This window comes from Neomonachus schauinslandi, chromosome 5 (genome assembly GCF_002201575.2).
Source record: "Neomonachus schauinslandi chromosome 5, ASM220157v2, whole genome shotgun sequence".
In the NCBI taxonomy this organism is placed as follows: Eukaryota; Metazoa; Chordata; class Mammalia; order Carnivora; family Phocidae; genus Neomonachus; species Neomonachus schauinslandi.
This window is the reverse complement of record NC_058407.1, coordinates 173,191,407-173,213,061: the sequence shown is the minus strand read 5'-3', so window position 1 is coordinate 173,213,061 and position 21,655 is coordinate 173,191,407. Positions and strand designations below refer to the sequence as shown.

The 21,655-nt window shown below is 55.9% G+C and overlaps 1 protein-coding gene across 1 annotated transcript in view; it reads left to right on the top strand.

Annotated features, from left to right (window-relative positions):
* SDK1 (sidekick cell adhesion molecule 1) overlaps nt 1–21,655 on the top strand; it is a 522,185-nt gene that overhangs the window by 481,818 nt on the left and 18,712 nt on the right. The window contains exons 37-41 of the mRNA XM_044915291.1: nt 1,784–1,970; nt 3,543–3,680; nt 9,427–9,588; nt 10,423–10,548; nt 20,482–20,646. Coding sequence (XP_044771226.1) covers nt 1,784–1,970; nt 3,543–3,680; nt 9,427–9,588; nt 10,423–10,548; nt 20,482–20,646 — 778 coding nt within the window. The remainder of the gene's footprint in view (nt 1–1,783; nt 1,971–3,542; nt 3,681–9,426; nt 9,589–10,422; nt 10,549–20,481; nt 20,647–21,655) is intronic.

Sequence of the window (21,655 nt, the reverse complement as noted above, 5' to 3'; positions counted from 1 at the left end):
CCGGCAGACCCACAGCCAACCGTCTGCCTGGAGAGCCACGGGCGATACTGAGCGGCTGGAGCGGGCTTAGCCTGACCTTGCCTCCCGGCCTGGGGGTGGGGGCCTGGTGCCCAGGATTCCGTCCCTCCCAGGCCCGGCCAGGACCCCTTTCTGCCCCTGCACCCGCTCTGGGGGCCTCCAGTATCTCTGCTGACAATAAAACAGAGCGGCTGAAGAGAACAGGCTCTCCAGCCCAGCTCTGCCCTTGGGTTTCTATTGAACATTTCATGAGGTCCGGGCTGGAGGGGCCCAAGAATTTGCATTTCTAACAAGTTCCCCCAGGGGTGTGGTTCCTAGGAAGCCCACTTTGAGAACCACCACACTAAAATCTTACGATTTTACATTAGTTAACCATTCCGGAGATGGGGCCAAAGAAAGGCAGCGGGCCGTTGAGTGATTACCCAGAGTGGGTTCATCTGGGGGGGGGCAGGAAGCCCCCCACGCCCGTCTGCAAGGCCACTTCTGTGCAGAGAACTCAGAAGGACCAGCTAAACCGCCCCGAAGAAAGCAGCCCTGGGCTGTCCCCGGCAAACTCCCCCTGAATGCCTCTCCTGCTGCAGGCCCAGGACGGGCGGTCGTTAGCTTCTGCGGCCAGCCTGCCCTGATGACTATTGGGCCTATTAAATGCCCATTTAAAAATGATTTTTGTCGGTGTTTTATGAAAATAAATACCTTCCTCCACAGCAGGGCTGTTACAGTGATTAAGGAGCTAGTGGGAAGTCTCGTGAGCTTGGAGGCAAGATGCTGTTTATGTATGTCCAAAATATGTTTTCTAATTTCCTTAATGATAAAGACATTGAACTTGAATATTGATCTCAAGTTAGTAAGGCCTGTCCAAGCACAGGATCGGCTGTGCACGGTCGGGAGAACAGAAGCTGGACCGCGTCTGGCCGGTGCAAGTCAGCTGTGCTCACGGTCCGGGTACACGCCAGCAGTGCTGGACGGAGGGCCCCCGCGGGAGGTGGGAAGCGGCCCCGGCTCTCTGCATGAACGGCCTGGCTGGGTTGCGGCCCACGGAGCCAAGGTGGGTCCACGGGTGGGTGCTGTCTTAGGGCAGCCCGGCTGGCACTGGGGCGGGGCGGCCGTCCTCGGCCCGCTGTCCAGGGAAGTGATCCTGGAAACCTCCTCCAGCCCGTCCACGAGCACATACAAGCTGGGTGAGGGGAAATAAATCTGGGAGAAGCACGGGGCCTTCCGCCACAGTGCTGAGCCCGACGTGGTTCTTCCCCGGGTTATTTTTGGTGCCCCGTGGATTGAAGACTCACGTGTCGGCCTGCCGTGGGAGCGCAGGGCAGAGGCCCGGGTTCTCTGCACCGACTGGAGCAGGGGGGATAGAGTCGGTCTCCTTGTGTCCAGAAGACTGAGGGACAGGACAGAGACCGTAAATCAAAGCACCGAGCTCTGGAAAGGAAAAGGCATTCACAGGGAGCTGGAGGAAAGTGCCATGTTCCGTGTTCTGTTAGGCAAAGCCCAAATTCCAGAAGAACAACTCAGAAATGCAAATTATTGGCTTCCCAAACTGTATTAGCAGCCAAGGACCCCCCTCCCCCCTGGCACTGACTTCCCTCCCCCCGGCTCTCGGCCTTCCCAGCCGCAGCGTGGCCTGACCCAGGGGCTTCGTGCTCGGGCCCACAGTCCCACCTCACCCTGCACTGGCCGGGCCACCTCCCCTGAACGAGCTCTGAAACGGGGGCTGCCACCCCGTCCCCACGGCCTGCCTCTGACCTCTGGCTCTTTCCAACAGGTTTACTACTGGGAGGCAGACAGCCAGAACGAAACGGAGAAGATGAAGGTGCTGTTCCTGCCGGAGACCGTGGTGAAGCTGAAGAACCTGACCAGCCACACCCAGTACCTGGTCAGAATCTCCGCCTTCAACGCCGCCGGGGACGGGCCGCAGAGCGACCCCAGGCAGGGGCGCACGCATCAGGCCGGTAGGAGAGCGGCATGCTTCCTTCCCACAGTCTTCAGTTGGGCCCCCGTGCCCCTGCAGTCGCCCCTGAGCCCAGCTGAACAAGCGGGCCCTGCCCTCTGTCCCCAGCAGCTCACTGCTCAGCCTGCCCTGTAACACACACCGTTGTGTGCCGAGCCATTCCTGCAGAGGCCTGGGTTCGATTCACTTGCTTCCCCAAGGGCCTGGCCTCAGCCTGCTGCGTGGCGGCCCCGGTACCCACGAGGTGGCTGTGAGCGGTGCATGTTTTCCCGTAGACGCTCCGGGACCGCGGAGGGCAGGCGGGCTCTGCATCTGCACCCAGGCCTCCTTCCAGTTCCCTCAGGGAGCTTCTTACTGGGGTCTTGGCCCCGGCATGTCCACACCCCTGGGGGACGAGCACCTGTGCATGGAGAGTCCAGCCCACAGTATCGGGCGCTTCCCGGGTTTCTGGGGTCACAGACCACACGGAACGGCTCGCCACCGCCTCTCAGACTCTTGCCACCAGCCAGGCCCAAGAGCACTGCGAGACCAGACGTCACCCCCACACACGGAGTGTGTTTCCAGCACGAGGCTCATTCTCCTGTGCCTCTCAGCTTCCCAGCAGCCTGGAGAACTTAGGAGGTGGTCAGGAGTTCCCAGGGAATGCAGCTTAGCACTGGTCCTGGGGATCTCTGAGAGGCACTTCGTTCATGGGACCCAGGAAGTGCAAAGCCAGGAAAGCCGGGGAGGTCTGTCTCGCTCAGCGCTCCGGGAAGTCAGTGGGTTCAACCAGTGAACCCCCCCAGGTGCTTCATCTCCTGGGACGGGGATCCCTAGCTTCGTGCGTCCTTCCCACAAGGTGACTGACCAGCTTGCAAGGGCAGCTCCCCGGGGGCCTCATCCAGCAGCTGGGGAGGGGCCGCTTCTGGAATCCCAGCTGGGTCACCTGTTCCTCCCCAGGGCACCAGGCACCTGGCAGGTCACGGGGTGGCTGAAGGGAGAACAGCTGGGAGGACGCGTCGTGCTGATTCCGGGCGCCAGTCCCGGGCGCCAGTCCCGGGCGCCGACCCCCACACGGAGCCCAGGCCAGGGGGCGGCGAGCAGGCTCCGCTCCCTGACCACACGCCCGGCCCTCCAGGGCCACAGGCAGCTCCTCCCACCCAGGGTGGCTCGCTGGGGCCCCCTGTCTCCAGCCCCAGGTGGAGCCCAAGAGGGCCCCCCACACATACCCACAGGCCAGGGCGGAGAGGGGGCGGGGCCTGCAGCAGGGCTCCGCTGGGAAGTGAAGCCATCCCCTTTCATTCTGCGCCTCTATCTATTATTCATCTTTCTGCCTTTGTCACTGTCTTTCAGGCTCCTTTGTGTTAAACCCCATCATTTTCTCTGCTCTTCTCGAGAGGGTCCAGGTTTCTGATGGATCCGGGCAAGTTCAGAGACAGTCAATAAGTCTTCTTTCGTCCCAGAGCATGGAGACCTTTACTGAGTTGAAAATAACATCTAATAACACTTTTAGTCTATGTGGGGGCATAGACGTGTACGTAAATGATCTATAAAGGAGCTTGACTGAAAGTCCCATTACGCTCTGTTCCTCCAGCTCCTGGGACCCCCAGCTTCTTGGCGTTCTCAGAAATAACCTCTACCACACTTAATGTCTCGTGGGGCGAACCGGCGGCGGCCAACGGCATCCTGCAGGGCTACCGAGTGGTCTACGAGCCCTTAGCACCCGTCCAAGGTGAGGCCCGAGGGGGGCAGCAGGGAAAGCCAACCTCACAGGCGCGCAAGCCACTCCCCAGTCCTCAAGAGGCCTGTGAGCCATCGCGGGGCCAGGACCAGAAGGTCCGCGCCCGGGGTCCAACACAGCCCTCCCCCGGCCGGCTTGCAACAGGACACTCTTTGACCTTTCTCCCTTTGACCCAAGACATTTCTCTCCTGTTTCTGCTGTGTCCTGGGCACCACTTGTTAGAACCACACGGAGAACATAGGCCCATCATGTTCCATGGGCATCCTAGGAGAGGTGCTGACCGTCCAGCGTCCTCAGAGATTTCTCCAGTGACACCCTTCATGCATTCATTCCCTCGAGTCTTTATTAAGCTCCTGCTGCATGCCAAGTGCTGTTCTAGATGCTGGAGTCTATAGATCCGGGGAAGCAGGGACCTTCACCGAACTGTTCATCACAATCCTTGCTTCCCTGAATCCGTGAGTCTGTATTCCAGCAAGGAGAGAAGCAACACACCCACAAACAATCCACGATGTGATGGTGACCAGTGTCTCGAGGATCTAGGCATGCCGAGCTCCTAGCCCTGGGGAAGTTCAGCAGCGCATGGGCCACTCAGGGTCGGGCTCGGGGCCCTGAGGCCAAGCCTGAGGAGTGGGGAGGAGGTCGTGCGAGAGCAGCAGGCTGGGTCACAAAGGCCAGGTCACCAGGGCAGGGTTACAAGGGCCAGGTCACCAGGGTCGGGTCACCAGGGCCGGGTCACGAGAGCTGGGTCACCAGGGCCGGGTCACAAGGGCCGGGTCACGAGGGCCGTGGCTGCAGGGCCCTGAGAGGGTCTGGCTCACACAGACCAGGGCCTCTCTGGCTACAACCACAGTCTCAACGCCGTGGAATGAAAAGATTTATTGATCAGCTCCACACTTCCAAGGATCAATCAGAAGAAGCACAGACCCTCCAAGAAGAGCAGCAGAAATGTTTACACACAGAGGAGCGTGAGAGACACAGTGACAGAGGCATGCAGATGAATTATCGATGGGAAGAGAAGATACAGAAGCTTCTGGGGAGAAGGGGTTGCGGCCCGGCACAGAGGTTTGGGCCTGGGGAGACCAGCGGCGACCGCGGCACCTGGCAAGGGGCTTGGAGCTGGGGGCCTGGGGGTGAGAAGTGGGGACAGGGGCTGCGTGCGTTTGCAGGGGAGACTGCGCACCGCGTGGGGAGGGGGCAGTGACGGGAGTGTGCGTGGGCTGGGCCACTCGGCAGCACTGCTCCGCCCCCCGGGTTATCTCTCTGGCGCTGGGGTAATTTCTTGCTTACCCGTCCCTCCTCCCCGCTCACAGCTGACGTGCTCTTGAAGGGCTCCATAGACATTCTTCCTCACCCACCATGTGCCCAACACCATGTCAGAGAAGGGGGACAAGCCCAGGGCAGGCTCCCCCTGGTAGGACGCACAGCCAGACTGTAAACATTATAGATTATTTAATGTCTAGGACGAAAAAATATAACCAACACATCAAATAATATTGGCACTCCATTTAAAGCCGTGATAAAAGTTTCCTTTTAAAATAAGTACATTCCAGTAAAACAGGGTTGATTGGAAGAAAATTTAAGCACTAGATTTTATGTCATCGAATCTAAAATGCCATTATTAACTATGAGATTCATTGTTATTTTATGAAGTGCTAGCAAAGAAAAAATGCTTGCAGTAAACCGCGGCCCAGTACGTTTGCGTCATCAATCCCAAATCAGAGATGTAAAGCTGTGCAGGAAGAAAGGGTCTCAGACATTGACACGCTTTGGCAAATACCCGCAGAGGTCGGGCAGGTGCAGAGTTCGGGAAATGGTGGAGGGCGCGGCGCCGGCTGGGTCCTGCTGCTGTGTTCTTTTCAGGACGGGTGCCTGTCTGGGGACCAGGGGGCCGGGGCGTGGCGGGGTTGGGGTCTCTGCAGCACAGACCCAGAAGGAACCAGGCATCTGTGAGTGCTCGTTCCGCATGGACAAAGCACAGAGCACCCCTGGGCACCGTCCATCCGCTGCCCGGTACCATCTGCGCACACTCCCGGGCGTGCACGCACGTGCACACACACGCGGGTTCCGGGAGCCCACGCTGCAGACGCTGTTAGCCACACACGGAGAAAGGATTGCCAGGACCTTGGAGTCCCTCCTCATCGAGACAGTGAGTCTTCCCGTGCTTCCTCAAATAAGTGCGGGAAAGGGTTTGTAGAATCTCTAGAAACTCCGTGGTGGGCTCCTCTGGGCCTGGCGCCCAGGCCGGCTCCCCTGGTCTTGTAAAAAGCACTTGCTGTTGAAGCAAGACCATGGCCATCGTCCCTGACTGGTGGCGGGCCACGGCGGCCCTGCCTCTTCATCCCCCATGCTCCGTGGTCCCGACATCCAGGAGTCCTGCTGCCTTGCCAGGCGTCTGTCCCCACAGCCTCGCCTCACCTTCCAGGGACATGATCCTGCATGCGGTTTCCCTGGTGCAGTCGGGGGTGTGGTCCCGTGACCACGGGAACCCCGGCATCATTCACACGACGCAGTGAGACACTCCGGTGCCTCATGCGCAGCTGACACGCGGCTTCCTTGGTGCTCCCTGTAAGCACGGCCCCACATGCATGTCCGCGATCGTAGGTGGGATGACGCAGCTCTCTACAGACCAGGCCGGTGCGAAGCACCTACACACACTCGTCCGCGTCCTCACAGGCTGCGCGGTGTGGGGGCCGCTTTTACTCACATCTCACAAGAAATTGGGCTTCGAGCCCTTGAGACGGCCACCCGGGGCTGCAGGTGGGGAATGCGGACGCGCGTGGGGTTTGAACCTGGGCAGGCCGGTTCGAGAGCCACCGCGGTGGGAAACATCTGGAGCACTTGCGTTTCTGCAAGTAAACACGCCGGGAACGCCACGGAGAGAAGCATGTGGAGCGGTCATTGAAGCGTTTCATGGCCACCTGTTCTTCCCGTTCTCCCTGGAGTGACAGCAGGTGGGGTCACTCGGTGACACTATTTTGCTTCTTGCCTGTCACCGGCATCATCTCTTCTGTCTGTCGGGAGGGCTGGTTCTGCCCACCTGGATCTTCCTGGCTTCGGCAGTGAGCGTGATACGCTTTGAAATCAGGGCAGGAGAAGTGCTTTTGCTCAGCACCTTATGCATTTCTCCAGACTCTCAGGGTGCACAGCTTCCTCAGGTCCCCTGCCGCTTAAGAACTAACCGTCCAGACCCCCAAACTTGGACTGTGTTGGTGGCTTGGGCGCATCCCAGACTCACTGATTCCTGCTCATCCGTCACATGGCTGATCCAGGCCTGGGGCTGGTGACAGGAAACATTGAAGCTGCTGCTGAGCCCGAAACAGCATTGTCCCCGCTCCAGCCGGGAGTGAGGCCGGCCACGGGTCCCCCATGTCCTTCCCACATCCTCCCGCTTCCCTGGCCACCAGCAAACAGCCTCTTCCTGAGGAGCAGGCTCACCAGCCCTGCTCCTTGGTGCCTCCCTGGTTGACCCTGTGACTTTCTGGGGGTGTCCCTGCTCACCTCTAACATCAGTATCACTTTGCAGGATCCCACCGTGTGCCTGCCTGGTCTGACGGCATCTGCCAGAGCCCCTGGCTTAGCCCGACAGAGGACACTAGTCCTGACCCCTTCCAGCCCCGAAGAGAACACAGGCCAGAAAAGGGCAGAAACTCGGAGCAGGAGAGACTTGCCATGGCCTCTCTCTGCACGTAGGCCCTTTGGGGCGTTTTGACCTGGGGCTGGCGAGGGGAACTTTCAGTTGCACATAGGATGGTGTGTGCTGTTATATAGTGAAAGGGACCAGACGCTCAGGGATGAGGCCATAGGGGCTGAACAGAAGGCAGTGATGGGGACACATGCAGCGCGTCGTCCTGTGCCTTGCTGAGGTGCGATTGCCCAGCATTTCCGGCGGGCTCGTCCAGCCCTCGCTGTCCCACCTCCACACCCAGATCCGTCTCTCCCAGGGGCGGGCGGGATGGGGGGGCTCCTCTTGTGGCTCCAAGAAGCCTTCATTGTGTCCCCTCCCCTAGGGCAGCGGCCGGCCAACCTGCTCGGTGTGCAAGCCTCTAGAGTGGGGGTCTCTTAGAGAAACCCAACCCCTGCCCCCTTCACGTTGGCTCCAGATTTCCAAAAGGGAATCATGAAAGTAGCAAGTGGGTCTCTGAACGATTTCCGGTTCTTCCTGATGCCTCAGAGAACCTCTACGTTTTCCAGAGACGGAGTTACAAATGTAGTGAAAACATCAGTCATCTTTCCTGGGAGGCTAGCATCATATGAACTCTGCAGTAATGCCAGCCGGCCCTCTTGTGAGGATTGCCGAAGACATGACGTGTGTGTTTATACACGTGTGTGTGGTCAAGCTGGGGAGAAGCTGTAAAGCGGTGATGTCGCCCAGTAGTGATTCTGCTAGCCCTGGGCGGTGCCTGGGCTACACGCGGGCAGACTCCGGGCCAGCCAGCCGCTCATCGGCCCAGGCCAAGGGAGCAGAGAGCCCGGCAGCCTCCCCCTGTCAGCAGGCCCCGGGGTCACTCCATCGAGAAGATGGGCCTGGCTCATCCCTCACCTCCCTGGGCCAGTCCCCTGGTCACGTTGGGGAGAACCAAGCCACGCGGAGCCTGAGCCACATTCTGGGGGAACGGATTTTACTTTTATGTTTTTTAAAATGTTTTGAACGGTAGTATTTTATGTGCTTGCACCCCAGGGCTTTGTAGTGCAGGGCACGGTTTAAAAATTGACTAAATAAATAAGATTCTGACATAGTTGAGATGCAGGGGAGGTCAGACTAGCTCTACCTCCTAGTGGGATGGAATTCACAAAATCTGTACATGGGTTTGTTTCTGCTCTGGGAGAAAGGAAGGCATTTTTTAATTAAAAAAAAGAGGGTTGCTATCCAGAATAACTTCATATTGAAGAAGACCCCATCAGTTTGCTGATGACGGTCTTTGTGTGTGCAAACTGTCATCCTGAAACCCCTTTCTTGAGCCATGTGAGGTGAGGGCACAACATCTTCAAACTTATTTAACGAGAGCCCCATTTCTGTCCTGGAAAATGCTGGATTTGTATAATTTTCACCATGCGTCTTCCCCCCAAATGTTAAATCTCAGTTTTCTCATTCCATGTAATACAACCAACCACATGCTCACTTCGTTTATGTAAGCGAACTGTTATCTGTCCTCATGGTTCTCCGAATCGGGGCATCGATATTTGCAGTGACGGTCTTTCTTTGTCCTGCTTCAGGGTCCAAGGATCAAGTTCTCATGAGTGGTTTGGGGGCCTTTAGGCCACAGGTTGGCCAACCCAGTCGGGCTGGAGACCCCTCTAGCGGGAAGCCCATCTTGTAGCTGAAACGAAATCTTCTGCATCTTCTTCCCTGTTCTCTTCTCTGGAGTCGGGAAGCTCCAGGTCACCTACGCAAGCAACACAGAGCCTGGTGCAGCTCAGAGCCCGTGGGAGGGGGGCCTGACCCGGGCGCGGGAGGACGGGGGGCCTCCCCGCACGAGGCAGGACGCGTGGGCCACCTCCCGGCGTCGTACCGTGAGGCTGGCTCTTCACTTTGCCAGCACCATGTATCAGACTCGAACACTCATTACACTTATCTTTGTTGAAAATTGCCTATTACCACCACTTAAACTCCTCCCAATTATAAGAAATACTTCCTTAGGGAGCCAGGGACTTCGTTGCTGTCGTCACGGCGAAGTAGGTGGTGCCATGGCTCTTCTGACCCCGGCCCCCTCCCGGCCTTTGCTCTCGGTGGTTGCAGGGGTGAGCAAGGTGGTGACGGTGGACGTGAAGGGGAACGGGCAGCGCTGGCTGAAGGTGCGCGATCTCACCAAGGGAGTCACCTACTTCTTCCGCGTGCAGGCACGGACCATTGCCTACGGGCCCGAGCTGCAAGCCAATGTCACGGCTGGGCCAGCCGAGGGTAAGTGGAGCTCCGCCAAGGGCCCCGTGCCCGGGGCCGTGCCAGTCAGGGGCCCGTCCCCGCCACAGGCCAAGCGGCTGTGGCCCACCCAGAGCGGGCAGAAACGCAGAAGCCTTCTGGCAGCATGGGTGTCTTCAAAATCACGTGCTAGCACCAACTTCCCCGGACGGGCTTGTTAAACAGAGATGAGCAAATTCTTAGGTGTTAAACATGTAACGTTTGGGGCTGTTTTCTGGAAAAGCTTAGGAGAAAACAAGTGAGTTTTTTAAAGGTTTATTTATTTATTTTTGTGGGGGGCAGAGGGAGAGCGAGAGAGAAACCCAAGCAGACTCACCATTGAGCGTGGAGCCCGACTTAGGGCTCGACCTCACGACTCTGAGGTCATGACCTGAGCCGAAAACAAGAGTCAGCTGCCCAACATTTGTGCTACCCAGGCTCCCCCAAAACAAGTGCAGTTTTCGAAATAAGGTACACAAGAAATTTTGAAGTGCTCACATCATGCCAAGGAGCCCTGTAGCTTCCCACTTAAACTATTTTGGCATTTTTTAAAAATCCTTAGCAAGGTGAGGGTGGCAGAATCCAGGTTCCCAGAGGGCCCACTGCGTGCCAGGCGCAGTCCTGGGCCCGTTGCCTGGCTCATCTCTGTTCACGTCTGGCCAACCCATGAGGCCAGTGTAGCCTTCCCACATCTGGGATGAGCAGAGTATGACCGGGCAAGGCTAAGCCACCTGCCTGGAGGAGTAGACAGAGCCTGGGCAGGGCTGGCCCCACCTGTGGGATGAGGAGCCCCCCGAGTGCCAGTCTCTACCTGCCCCTGTCTCTTTTATCCTACAGGCTCCCCGGGGTCCCCCAGAGATGTCTTGGTCACCAAATCCGCCTCTGAACTGACCCTGCAATGGATCGAGGGAAACGCGGGCAGGACGCCCACCACTGGCTACGTCATCGAGGCCAGGCCCTCAGGTAAGGGGCGGGGCTGCAGCACCTGCCAAGCCGAGAGTCTGAGAGTCAGAGCCCTCAGCCTCCTCTCAGCCTTTCCCTAACAATACAGAGATGAGGGCAACTCAATGAAACGTTATGTGCGTCTCTCCCTCTCCTCCGTCACCTTGCGGGCATAGATTCTCCATGTTTCACCGCAGTATGCATCCCTAGGGGTATGGTCACTGCCATCCTCAGAAACAAGTACATGCAAACTTAGGGACACTTGCAGACACTTCCAACTCATCAGTAGGATCCAAGAGTGTTTCTAGAGGCTCATTTTGGGCTCTTCATCTTTGCACCCAGACAGAGTCCTGCTCCTTTCTGATCACGATGAAGATTCTTGTTCATAGTGAGGCCCACACATCATCCCATCTTTAGGCTCCTGAAAATGAGGTCTGAGGTCCATTCTCTACCCTGTTTGCCGTAAGAGGGTTTCGCTCCCTTCCTCCCATTCAACTAAGCATGGGCATTATTGGAAAATCTATTTCTGCTGCATTGAGCCGGCTATTACTCCTGGGAGCTAGGGGGTGTCACGAAATGCAGAGAATACTGAGCACGTCCTCCGTCACCTTCAGAGGGTGGCACATCTAATCGTGACTATCTGAGCATGAAAATCTACGGTGTGCCGGGGCTGCCTGCAGAAAGCCCGCCACCAGAGCCTGCCCACGGCGCTGGGCATCACTGTAGTTGGATAGTTCGAGAGCCGTTGGGCCGAGAGGAAGGCCTGCCGTGTCATACTCGTCACTGTGTCAGACAGACTGCCCACCAAACTGCTTTTGAGAGATTACTAGTTACAAGCACCTCCTAGTAACTCCTAAGTAGACAATCTGCTGCCTGAGACAAAACAGCATCTGTTAAAGGTGATATGAAAAATTCTTTGGCTCAAGCATTAGCACGTTCAGCGCGTCAGCCCGAGGGGTCCTAGGAGCTTGTGGTTGAGCAAGGCACTCAGTCTGTTCTGGAAGCGGGGCTCACAAATCGGTACGGGCCTTCTGCGGCCACTGGGCCCCTGCCCCGTCCCTCTGAAATCAGGCAGCCCCAAGAGCACACAGCAGGCTCTCTGCTGAGGACATCTGATTCCCCAGCACTTTCTGAGACTGCAGGAGCTTCGAAAACGGGCCCGGTGAGATCTGGGCCCAGCCAAGGGCCGTGGAGTCCGCACTGACCCCAAGGAAGCAACTCGACGCTTTTCTCCCCAAATCTAGGGAGAGCATTCATTGCAAAGCTTGCTTTGTGCGCTTTCAGGCCCAGCAAGGGGCTCCTGAGAGAATCTGGGAGATCCCTGGACATCACTGACTCCTAACTGAAATTCAGCATTTCCTTCCCTCATAAACACAGGTGTGTTTGTTTACTCTGACTGCTATAACCATGGACCCCACACTGGGCAGCTTCACCCACGTGCGTGTCCTGCCTCCGCCCAGAGGCTGGGCGTCCAAGGGTAGGGCGTGGCAGGGTGGGTCCTCTGAGGAGGGTCGGTGCGGGCCTGTCTCCCTCTCTCCCAAGTGGTTTGCCCTCAGTCTTGGGCGTTCCTTGGCTTGTGGAGGCGTCACCCCCATCCCTACCTTCTCCCTGAGCCCAAATGCCTCCTTTTTATGAGGACACCAGTCATACTGGGTTAGGGCCTCCCCTCAAGACCTTGTCTTGACTAATTACATCCACAAAGACCCTATTTCCAAATAAGGTCACACGCTGAGACATGGCGGATCAGACCTTGAATGCGTGAATTTTGAGGGGACACAATTCAACCCCCCCACGGTAGGTAAGAGACCACGAACGTAGCTGCAGAGCCTGTGGAGTTGCGAGCAACAGAAATCACTCTGCTTCCCATCCATCCCGGCCGCGCGGGGCCTCCCAACAGGGCTGCCCTTGTCGTCCGAATGCTGCGTGGGCCTTGTCACCCAGCGTGGCCCTGGCATCGTGGTGCTCCCTGAAACCCAAGTCTGTGTACCCCATCTTCCAGAGGACCACGTAGGCCAACACGTCACCCAACGAAAACCACGCGTGACCCACACGGTCCACAGACCTGGGAGACGGGGCTGCCGGGAATCTCCAGTCACCTCTAGGTTCCTGCAGGCTTTAGGGCAGAACTGGCTTCCCCTCACGTTTTATGCATCTAAAGCCATCCCGAGAAGGTGTCCCTTCGAGTCAGTAGATTGCCAAAGGGGGCTGTGGCCCCGAGGAAAGGTAAGAGGACTTGCACTAGAGGACACGCACACAGAGGACCCCTGCCAACTCCTCTCCTTCTGCCGAGGGCTTGCTCCCCGACTAGTGTTAAGACCCGCCCCCCTAATGCATGGCTGTGAGGACCGCAGTGGGGTCCCTGGAGTGACGGGAACGCTCCGTGTCAGCGTCACTTCCCGGCTGCCATGCTCTGCTGCTGTTTTGCAAGATGATCCCGTTGGCGGACACCAGACAAAGGACGCTCGGTTTCTCTCTGCATCATTTCCCATAACTGCATGCGGTTCTATTTACAATTACCTCAAAATCAAAAGCTCAGCTTAAGATTTTAAAAAAATATATATACATGTATCCCACGGATGGCGTCCTGTCAATCAAGTGCAACAGCGCATCTTTGGAAGGAGCATCTTCGTGTCAGAGATCAGCTGTGGGGAATGGACCACGTCAGCGGCCACACACGGGTGTGTGGGCTCGGAATCCTAGCAGTGGAGAGCATATTCCAGCACTTTCTGAGCAAAGAGAAAGTATTGATTCTTGGGCTTCTCATTGGGTCATCAGAATCGCATCCATCCACCATAAGGAAGGAAGCAGGTGGCCTGTTGGAAGAAGGGCAGCTTTGGGGAGTCCGGACGACGGTGTGAAGATGAGCTACCTGGGACACCGGCCTAGGTCTCGCACCGCGCCCTGCGCCCCGAGGGCCTCAGCTGGCCGGATGCCTCCTGAGATCAGCAGGACCCCGAGCTCCGCCAGTTGGTGCCGCGAAGAGGAAACCAGCCCCCGGGGACTAAGATGTGACAGGACGCTGACCTGCAAGACGCTGTTTTATTCAATGAGTGATGATTTGCCTCCGCTCTGTTCTGAGACCGTGGTCCCCTTTCAGACCGTGGACCGAACCAGAGCGGCCGTGGGGCTCACCGTCTCCCCGCGGAAGTGTGCCTCCTCCCTCCCGTGACGCAGGCCAGCAGCAACTCAGAGGCAAATGAAATGCTTTTATGGATTGTCAATATTTAAACACCTTGCTGGTGCCTTAGGGCTTTGGATCTCAGCTGTCATCTATTACAGGCCTCATTACACAAAACATTAAACACTCTATCTTATTTTCTCCACCGAAGCTCTCTGGCAAGACTTTCTCCAGGCAGGCGAGTATTTTGAAGGGAGCGGAGTCTGGGAGATGGGCCCAGGTTTTCATGAGGAGGCCCTATTTTTGGCGGAGTCCATCTGGCACCTGCGGGTCCCTCGCCACAGGGCGTCTGGGGAGCCCGAGCCACTTTGCCCTAGGTGGCCCCCAGGGCCCCCTGCGTCTGCTCGGCCTGCCATCTTCCCGCCCAGCCAAATCTCCATCTTGCACCCGGGAGGCAGGCAGCTCGTCAGCTTGGTGGCTGGAGCCACGAGGTGGCCAGTGGGCTGGGGCAGGTGGGGGCAGGTGGGGACAGGTGGCAATGCAACCCCTTCCTCTTCTGCATCCTCACCGTAACCCCTTGCAAATTCTGCAGAATCGCCCCATTGCTGCCCTGACATGCAGACAACCCAGCAGCAGCTATGAGATTAGCATCTCGGGCTGGAACACAGACTCTTTATTCCTGGGAAGGGCAGTCAGTAGGCGCAGACCCAAGGGCAGCCTCACCAAAGATGCATGTCTCTGGTTGTGCGTACGTTTCCTCCGAGTCAGTGTCGCCAAGTTCCCTGGAAGGCCTTGGAAACTATGCAGTGGGCTTATGCAGATGATTTATTTACACAAATTATCCCAAGGCACTTTATTGTGTAGATCATGAAACCGAATTTACATATTTACACAATAGACTGGAATGGCATAAAGGAACCATAAATGTCTTTTCCTCTCTGAAGCAGCCGTGAAATTCATATTTAGGACGTACCCGGTGCAGGCAGCCTTTTTCACAAACAGTGTCGTTAGCCCAGAGCTGAGAGCTGGTTAGCTGGAGGACAGGGCCCGGTCCCCGGCCCTGATCACGAACCCCCACAAACCCGCGTCCGCGTCTCCCAGCTCCCTCCCCGCTCATTCTGTTCATTTTTGGTCTTTGGCCCTGGGACTTTTCGGTTGAACAAAGAAGAAAATCAGCCTTTTTCCAAAGGTTTAAAATCCGTGGAAATCCCCAAGTCGGCAAATGCGGCAGGCAGGCCGCTGCTGCAGGTCCGACCCTCCCGGGCCTGGCGACCCTCCTCACACCCGCCCGCGCCGGCCGTCTTCAGGGCACGCACATCCTTTGCTTCTAGGCCTTCACCTCATCTGTCTCCTGCCTTCATCCAGATTAATAAAAGGTGATTTTTTTTATCCTCAAAGGTGTTTAGCCTCGTGTTTGAGCCCCACGTGCTTCAGTTAGATTTCGGACTGAGACTGACCACCGCTGCAAAGAGAGAAGGCAGTGTTTAAGAAACAAACAGCTGACAGGCCTCCCTTCTCTCCGAGCTGCAAGCTGACAGTCACGTCGTTGGTTAGTGGAACCAGAAATCTGGGGCCCGTGAGTGACAGTTTCATTCAGCCTGGAGACCCTGTTTAATTGTCCGTGAAATCAAACTTTTGTGTTGGCCTGGCGTCTGTCTGAGTACCTGCAGCACGCAGCTCGGTTCCGGGCATTGGAGGGATAAATTGAGCGACCCGCGGATGTGCCTGAGCCAGGCTCCGTCTCAATTCAGAAGAGAGGTGTTCATGTTTCCAGGTTTATTAGGACATGGTCTGGGAGCGATGTGTCTCCTACCGCCGGGCGGGGGAGAGGCGAGGGCTGTAAGATGGGAACTGACGCGTTCTGTCGGCTGTGGGCAGGTCCGCTCTGAGGCCATGAAGCCTATTTAGGTGGGAAAATGGTTCTTTCTTTCTTTTTTTTTTTTTTTTAAGATTTTATTTATTTATTTGACAGAGAGCCACAGTGAGAGAGGGAACACAAGCAGGGGGAGTGGGGAAGGGAGAAGCAGGCTTCCCGCGGAGCAGAGAGCCCGACGTGGGGCTCGATCCCAGGACCCTGGCATCATGACCTGAGCGGAAGGCAGATGCTTAACGACTGAGCCCCCCAGGCGCCCCAAAAGGGTTCTTTTTTCAAGGACCTTTACTATCAACCTCTTCCCCGTGTTTAGGGCAGAGAGAAGGCAGTGAAGACAAAGCAAAGAGCTCACATTCTTTAAAGAAACACCCAACTGCTGAGGAGCCAGACTGTGTGTGGCTTCTCATCGCCTCTCCTGAGGCCGGCGGGACTTGGGGTGTGTGATCACTGGGATCCCTTTAGGAACATGTGCAAAGTTCATCTCTCAGCAGTATCCCACCCACTTGCCTTGCAGGGGGGAGCAAGAGTCCAGGCAGGTGTACCCTCAAGCGTCCAGGAACAGGGATGGGGGGGCAGGCCCCACACACAGATGTGATTTGGGCTCACTCCCCACCCTGGACCCCCCCTCCCACAGACATCAGGAGGTGGCCAGCCTGGAGGTCAACCAGGACATTCAAAGCTGTGGGGCCAGCAGGGGACTTTGCACCGGGCATCTGGCAGTCAGGGATGCAGCTTTGGAAGACATTTCGACTCTTCTCTTCCAGCCCGTCCTGGATTTCCCAGGAGGGTGATGTAGGAGCTCCCCGAATGGGGATGGGAAGGGGAGTTCCCTGGCTGGGGTTCTCTGAGCCTCCCGGCGGGGGGCGAGCCTCACCTGGGGTCTGAGAGCTGGCTGAGTCAGATCCCCAGAACGGCCTGTAGAACATGCAAAGGCTTGCGTGCCTCCCACGTGTTGATTGAGATGGGAATCTGGCGCTGGGGATTATCCCAGTGCGTGGAAAATCAGTTGCACAAACCTCATTATAGCTAATAGTTCTGTAATGTTATTTTCCCCCTAATTTGGAGAGATACTTTTCTCCATCATTGATTTATTGAGATATTTAGCAGCATAATACAAATGAGAAAAGCAATCTGCGGTGGAGACAGAGTGGACACTTCAACAGCTGACCGGCTTTTCTTACCCACTCAGGACCACGATGGAAATGTTAGTGTAGACAGATCACCCAGTGAATTACAAGCGACATCTAAAATGCGAAGTGCACTAATTTTGGCAAGGAAAAATTAAGCAAAATAAAAATGAAAACATTTTCTTCTGTTAGCTCAGAAGGAAATTCTCTTGCTATGACTCTCCCTCCCCCAACATTTTTCAGTGTAAACGGATCACTAAATAAATTGTTCTGTGTTGAGATTCTATATCAATATTTTTTTTTAAAAAAATTTTTTTTAATTCACACAATTCCTGGAGCTATGACAGAGCGCTTAAAATAAAATGTGGCCTTTAGGTGATGGCAGAGGAAGGGGAAATATTTTTTTTCTTTGGTAGCAGGAAAGCATTACAGAAACATTAATGCAAAAGACACTCAGAGAACCCACTCCAGAAGAGTTCAGACCCACTCAGAACAGTCTGAGAATACCTCTCATGCTTAGTCCCTTAATTGCAATGGTTTAAGCAACATTCATTTTAAAAGAGTCTATATTTTTTTTAGTCTCTTTTACATCATAAAATTATCTACCCTTTTATTTTTTTTAAGATTTTATTTATTTGAGAGAGAGATGGGGGAGGGGTAGAGGGAGGGAGAGAGAGAATCTCAAGCAGACTCTGCACTGCACAGAGCCCGCCGAGGGGCTTGATCTCATGACCCTGACATTATGACCTGAGCCAAAATCAAGAGTCGGATGCTCAACTGACTAAGCCATCCAGGCGCCCCTTGTCAACCTTCTTAGAGGAAAAACACTGCACAATTCAGTCAACATTTAAAGCCCTTAGAATAGTGACTTGCTCATAGTAAGTGCTAAATAAAATGGTGGTGGTGGGTATTTACTAGAAGCCTGCTTGTGCTAGGCCCTGCAAAGGGCTATGGAGATACATGGATAGATGGATGGATGGGGTAGATTATGGACAGATGGATAGAAGGAAGGAAGGAAGGGTAAGTGGGTGGATGGATGGATGGGGAGATGGATAGATGGAAGGAAGGAAGGAAGGAAGGAAGGAAGGAAGGAAGGAAGGAAGGAAGGAAGGAAGGAAGGAAGGAAGGAAGGAAGGAAGGAAGGGGAGATGGATGGATAGGGAGATGGATGATGGATGGATGGGGAGATGGATGGAAGGAAGGAAGGAAGGATGGAAGGAAGGAAGGAAAGGGAGATGGATGGATGGGGAGATGGGTGGATAGGGAGATGAAAGGAAGGAAAGGAGGGAGGGAGGGAGGGGAGATGGATGGATGGGAAGATGGATCACATCAATAGATATTTATTGAACTCTTGAAAACTTGAGGGCCCAGTGATGTGGACAGGTAAATGCGAAGGAGTGCTCAGAAAGTCCATTGGTGGAAGCAAGCATCTCTTGCTGGAGTGCAGGAGTGAGGTCAAGAGGAGTCTGAAAGGGAGGAATGACCTCATTGATCTGCCTCCACCCCCTGCCCTTAGACTATGAATTGCTCATCTGAACAGAAATCTCACCTGATTCCCCAATGGGTGGAACAGGGCCCGAGCAAAAAGTGAGCACTTCAGTATCTGTGGAATGAGTGTGTGGATGGATGGGAGGCAGTGGAGGGGAGAACGGGGCCACGGGGTTTCCCGAGGCACAGGGAGCGGCTTGTGCAGAGAAAATGCACTCTCTGTGCCCGTTATTCCCCGATCATTCTTGTGCAAAACTCTGAATGAACATTTTAGACAGCAATCATTCCGTGTGCAAACCTCAATCTGTTAGGGCCGGAGCAGGGAGACTTAAAGATATCGCTTGCCATTTTGACATTACTAGTGGTAATGGGTACCTTGGTGAGAAATGAGTGTAACCGTGACTGTTTAGAAATAAATAATCGTTGTGCTTTTTTTCTGCATGGCAGAGATTCGTACCTTTAAAATCTCATTCACATCCACTCCTTCATTAACCTGTGGCTGTAAGGACTTAATCGGTGCAAACTCTAAATCCTATGCAAATACAGACTTATACCCTAGCAATTTTCTTTCTGTGTACTGTTGGGCTAATCCACTTGAGTATATCTGGTGTTCCGAGGTGCGTGATAAGGTTGGTGCCAGATAACCCTCGGCTCCCCGGAAACCTGTCCGTGCGTGTGCATGCATATTCAAACATGCCTGTCCTCTCCCCATCTCCTGCTCTTTTTAAAAGATCACCTAAGAAATTATAATTCATGATGGATCAGTACTTCAAATGAACATTTTGGGCACTGAGCCCACTTTTTGCCAAAGCACCTCCTTCGAGATCGGGCTTATGCATACTCGTGCTGTGCAGTGCTTCCTCTGTGTACAGCACTTATAAGCACTTTATAAATAGTACCTTGTTTAACCCTGAAACAGATCTACGATTTAGATGTCTCTGTCGTCGCCAACCTGCAGTTGAGGCCCAGAGAGGTTGCGTATGTTTCCTTGGCCCTGTTGGTGGACGCCTCAGAATCAGACCTATTGGCTTCTCTCTTCATCTCAACTTTCTGGCTTTAATTTCAACCTTATGAATGTTTTCCTACATGTCAGGGTTTAGATAAATTCGATATATATGTTTATCGTGGCAAAAAATACACAAGATAAAATTCACCGTCGCGACCCCTTGTTAAGTGTGCAGTTCGGTGGCGTAAAGAACGTTCACGCTGTTGTGGAGACATCACCACCGCCCATCTCCAGAACTTCTTCATCTTCCGAAACTGAGACTCTATCCCCATGAAACCATAACTCCCCCTCCCCTCCCCCAGCCCCTGGCCCCACCACCCACTCTGTGTCTCTGATTTTGGTGAGTCCAGGGACCTCCTATAAATGGGATCCCACAGTGTTTGTCCTTTTGTGTCTGGCTTCTTTTACTGAGCACCGTGTCCTCAAGGTTCATCCATGTTGGGGCAGGAACCAGGGTTCCTTCCTTTTTAAGGCTGAATACTATTCTACGGTGCAGATGGACCACATTTTGTTTACCCATTCATCTGTCAGTGGACACTTGAGCTGCTTCCCCCTTTTGACCATTGTGAATAATGCCATGAACACGGGTGTGCAAGTATCCATTCAAAATTCAGTATGTAGTTGTCTAATTTACACTTGTATTTGGTAGCACCGGGGCATAGATGAAAAGGCAAACTGGGGTTCGGGCAGGTTGGATGCTGCAGCCGCTTCAAAGGATGAGCAAAGTGGAGGGCAGCTCTTGGGGGGTCTGGTGTGTGAGGTTCGGGCAGAGTCCCCAGGGTGAGCAAGTGCAGACCCTGACCCCCCTCCGACGGGCCGGCGACATGTCTGCCCACAGCCATGTGGCCATGATGGCCTCGCCACACTGGCCGCTGGTGGGATTGTCATCTCCAGTTAGGATGGGGGGGCAGGTGCTCCAAAGCACCAAGAACCCTGGCTGGGGTGTATGGACGGCAAGAGACCCACGGACGGGCCAGGGAGGTGGGATCCCGGGGTTGGGAGGGGCGTGGCCAGCCAGGAGGGAGCCAGAAACCCTCAACAGAAGAGGACATCAAGTCAGAAACCAGAGGGAGGCCTGGAGTCTGATGGGATCCGATGGCCAGGAGAACGTTCAGGAACGTGCCACTGCGCAGCCTGCAGCCGCGGCAGAGTCTGTGCGCGAGGAGAGGGCTGGCCTCCCCCATGGCCCCCCGGCCCCCCGGCCCCATGCAGCGCCCCCCACCTCTGGTTCTCACGTCACGTGCCCTCGGCGAGAGCAGCTGTGAGCCCACAGCAGGGCGGGCACCGCATCAGAGGCGGGAGAAAAGCAGCCCTAACCTCCGCTCTCGTGTCGTCTCTCCAGATGAAGGCCTCTGGGACATGTTTGTGAAGGACATCCCCCGCAGCGCCACATCCTACACCGTCAGCCTGGACAAGCTCAGGCAGGGAGTGACCTACGAGTTCCGGGTGGTGGCCGTGAACCAGGCGGGCTACGGGGAGCCCAGCAGCCCCTCCACGGCCGTGTCAGGTAGGGAGCCCTGCCCGGGAGGGGAGTCTCGGGGTGCAGCTCTTCCCTCGGAGGGAGGAGGGGATGACTTAGAGCTGGGGTGCAAAGAAAGAGGACAGTGCCGGGCTCCGTGTAGGCACCAGCAGGTGTGGGCCCAGCCGAGAGACACGGTGCGGGGGGAGCGGTGTGTGTGAGCCCGCACCACCACCACCACCAGGCCCCGACTGTCCTCACCACACTGCGCTTAAGCAATTCTTAATTTCTGTCTCATTTTTTCCTAATCAGAGACCCTTGCCAGAGTCAGGGCAGTCGGCTTGAGCTAAGCAGTGTGCCGTCCGGGGTGAAGGCAGCCCCCAGCCCAGTGCAGCCCCCAGCCCCTCCCGTCAGCCAAAGGCTCCTTACTGGGCAGCCTTGTGCAAATCTTGCGACCCGAGGATCACCCCAGCAGCCACGGCGGGGAGGGGTGGGGTCTCTTAGCACCCAACCCAGGTTGTGTCTGATCCGGGCATCCTCCGGGATGGCTGAGGGGCCCACGTGCGCCCTGGGCCAGTCGCCACCCTGTACATGAACCCCCGGCTCCACTCTGGGTGGAAGAGGCAAGGTTTCTTTCCCGGAGCTCGTGAGGTGCTGATGACAGATTAGCCATCCTCACCAGCCCTGTGGCAAGGGGTGCAACAGATGGGGGGAAATCAGGAGGGGCTTCTCGGAAGAGGGAGCATGCGTCTGGGGGGTGGAGGGTGCGTGGGGCGAGGCCACAGGGGAGGGAGCAGCAGAGACAAAGTCCTGGCAGTGGGTCAGCAGGAGGGAGGGGAGGGGAGGCCCGCTCAGCCCCGCCTGCACCTGGTATTACCGGGGTTGCTGGGAGGAAGCCCCTGTGGGGACCCCACCCAACAGGGTGGTCACACCGCCTGGGGCTCCGCCCTGGATCTGCCGGGCAGCTGGAGGGATTGCAGGGAGAGTGCAGAGCCGATTATGAAAGGGAGCTAGCAGCCCACCGCGGGGGTGGGGGCAGGCCGGAGGTCAGGCGGGG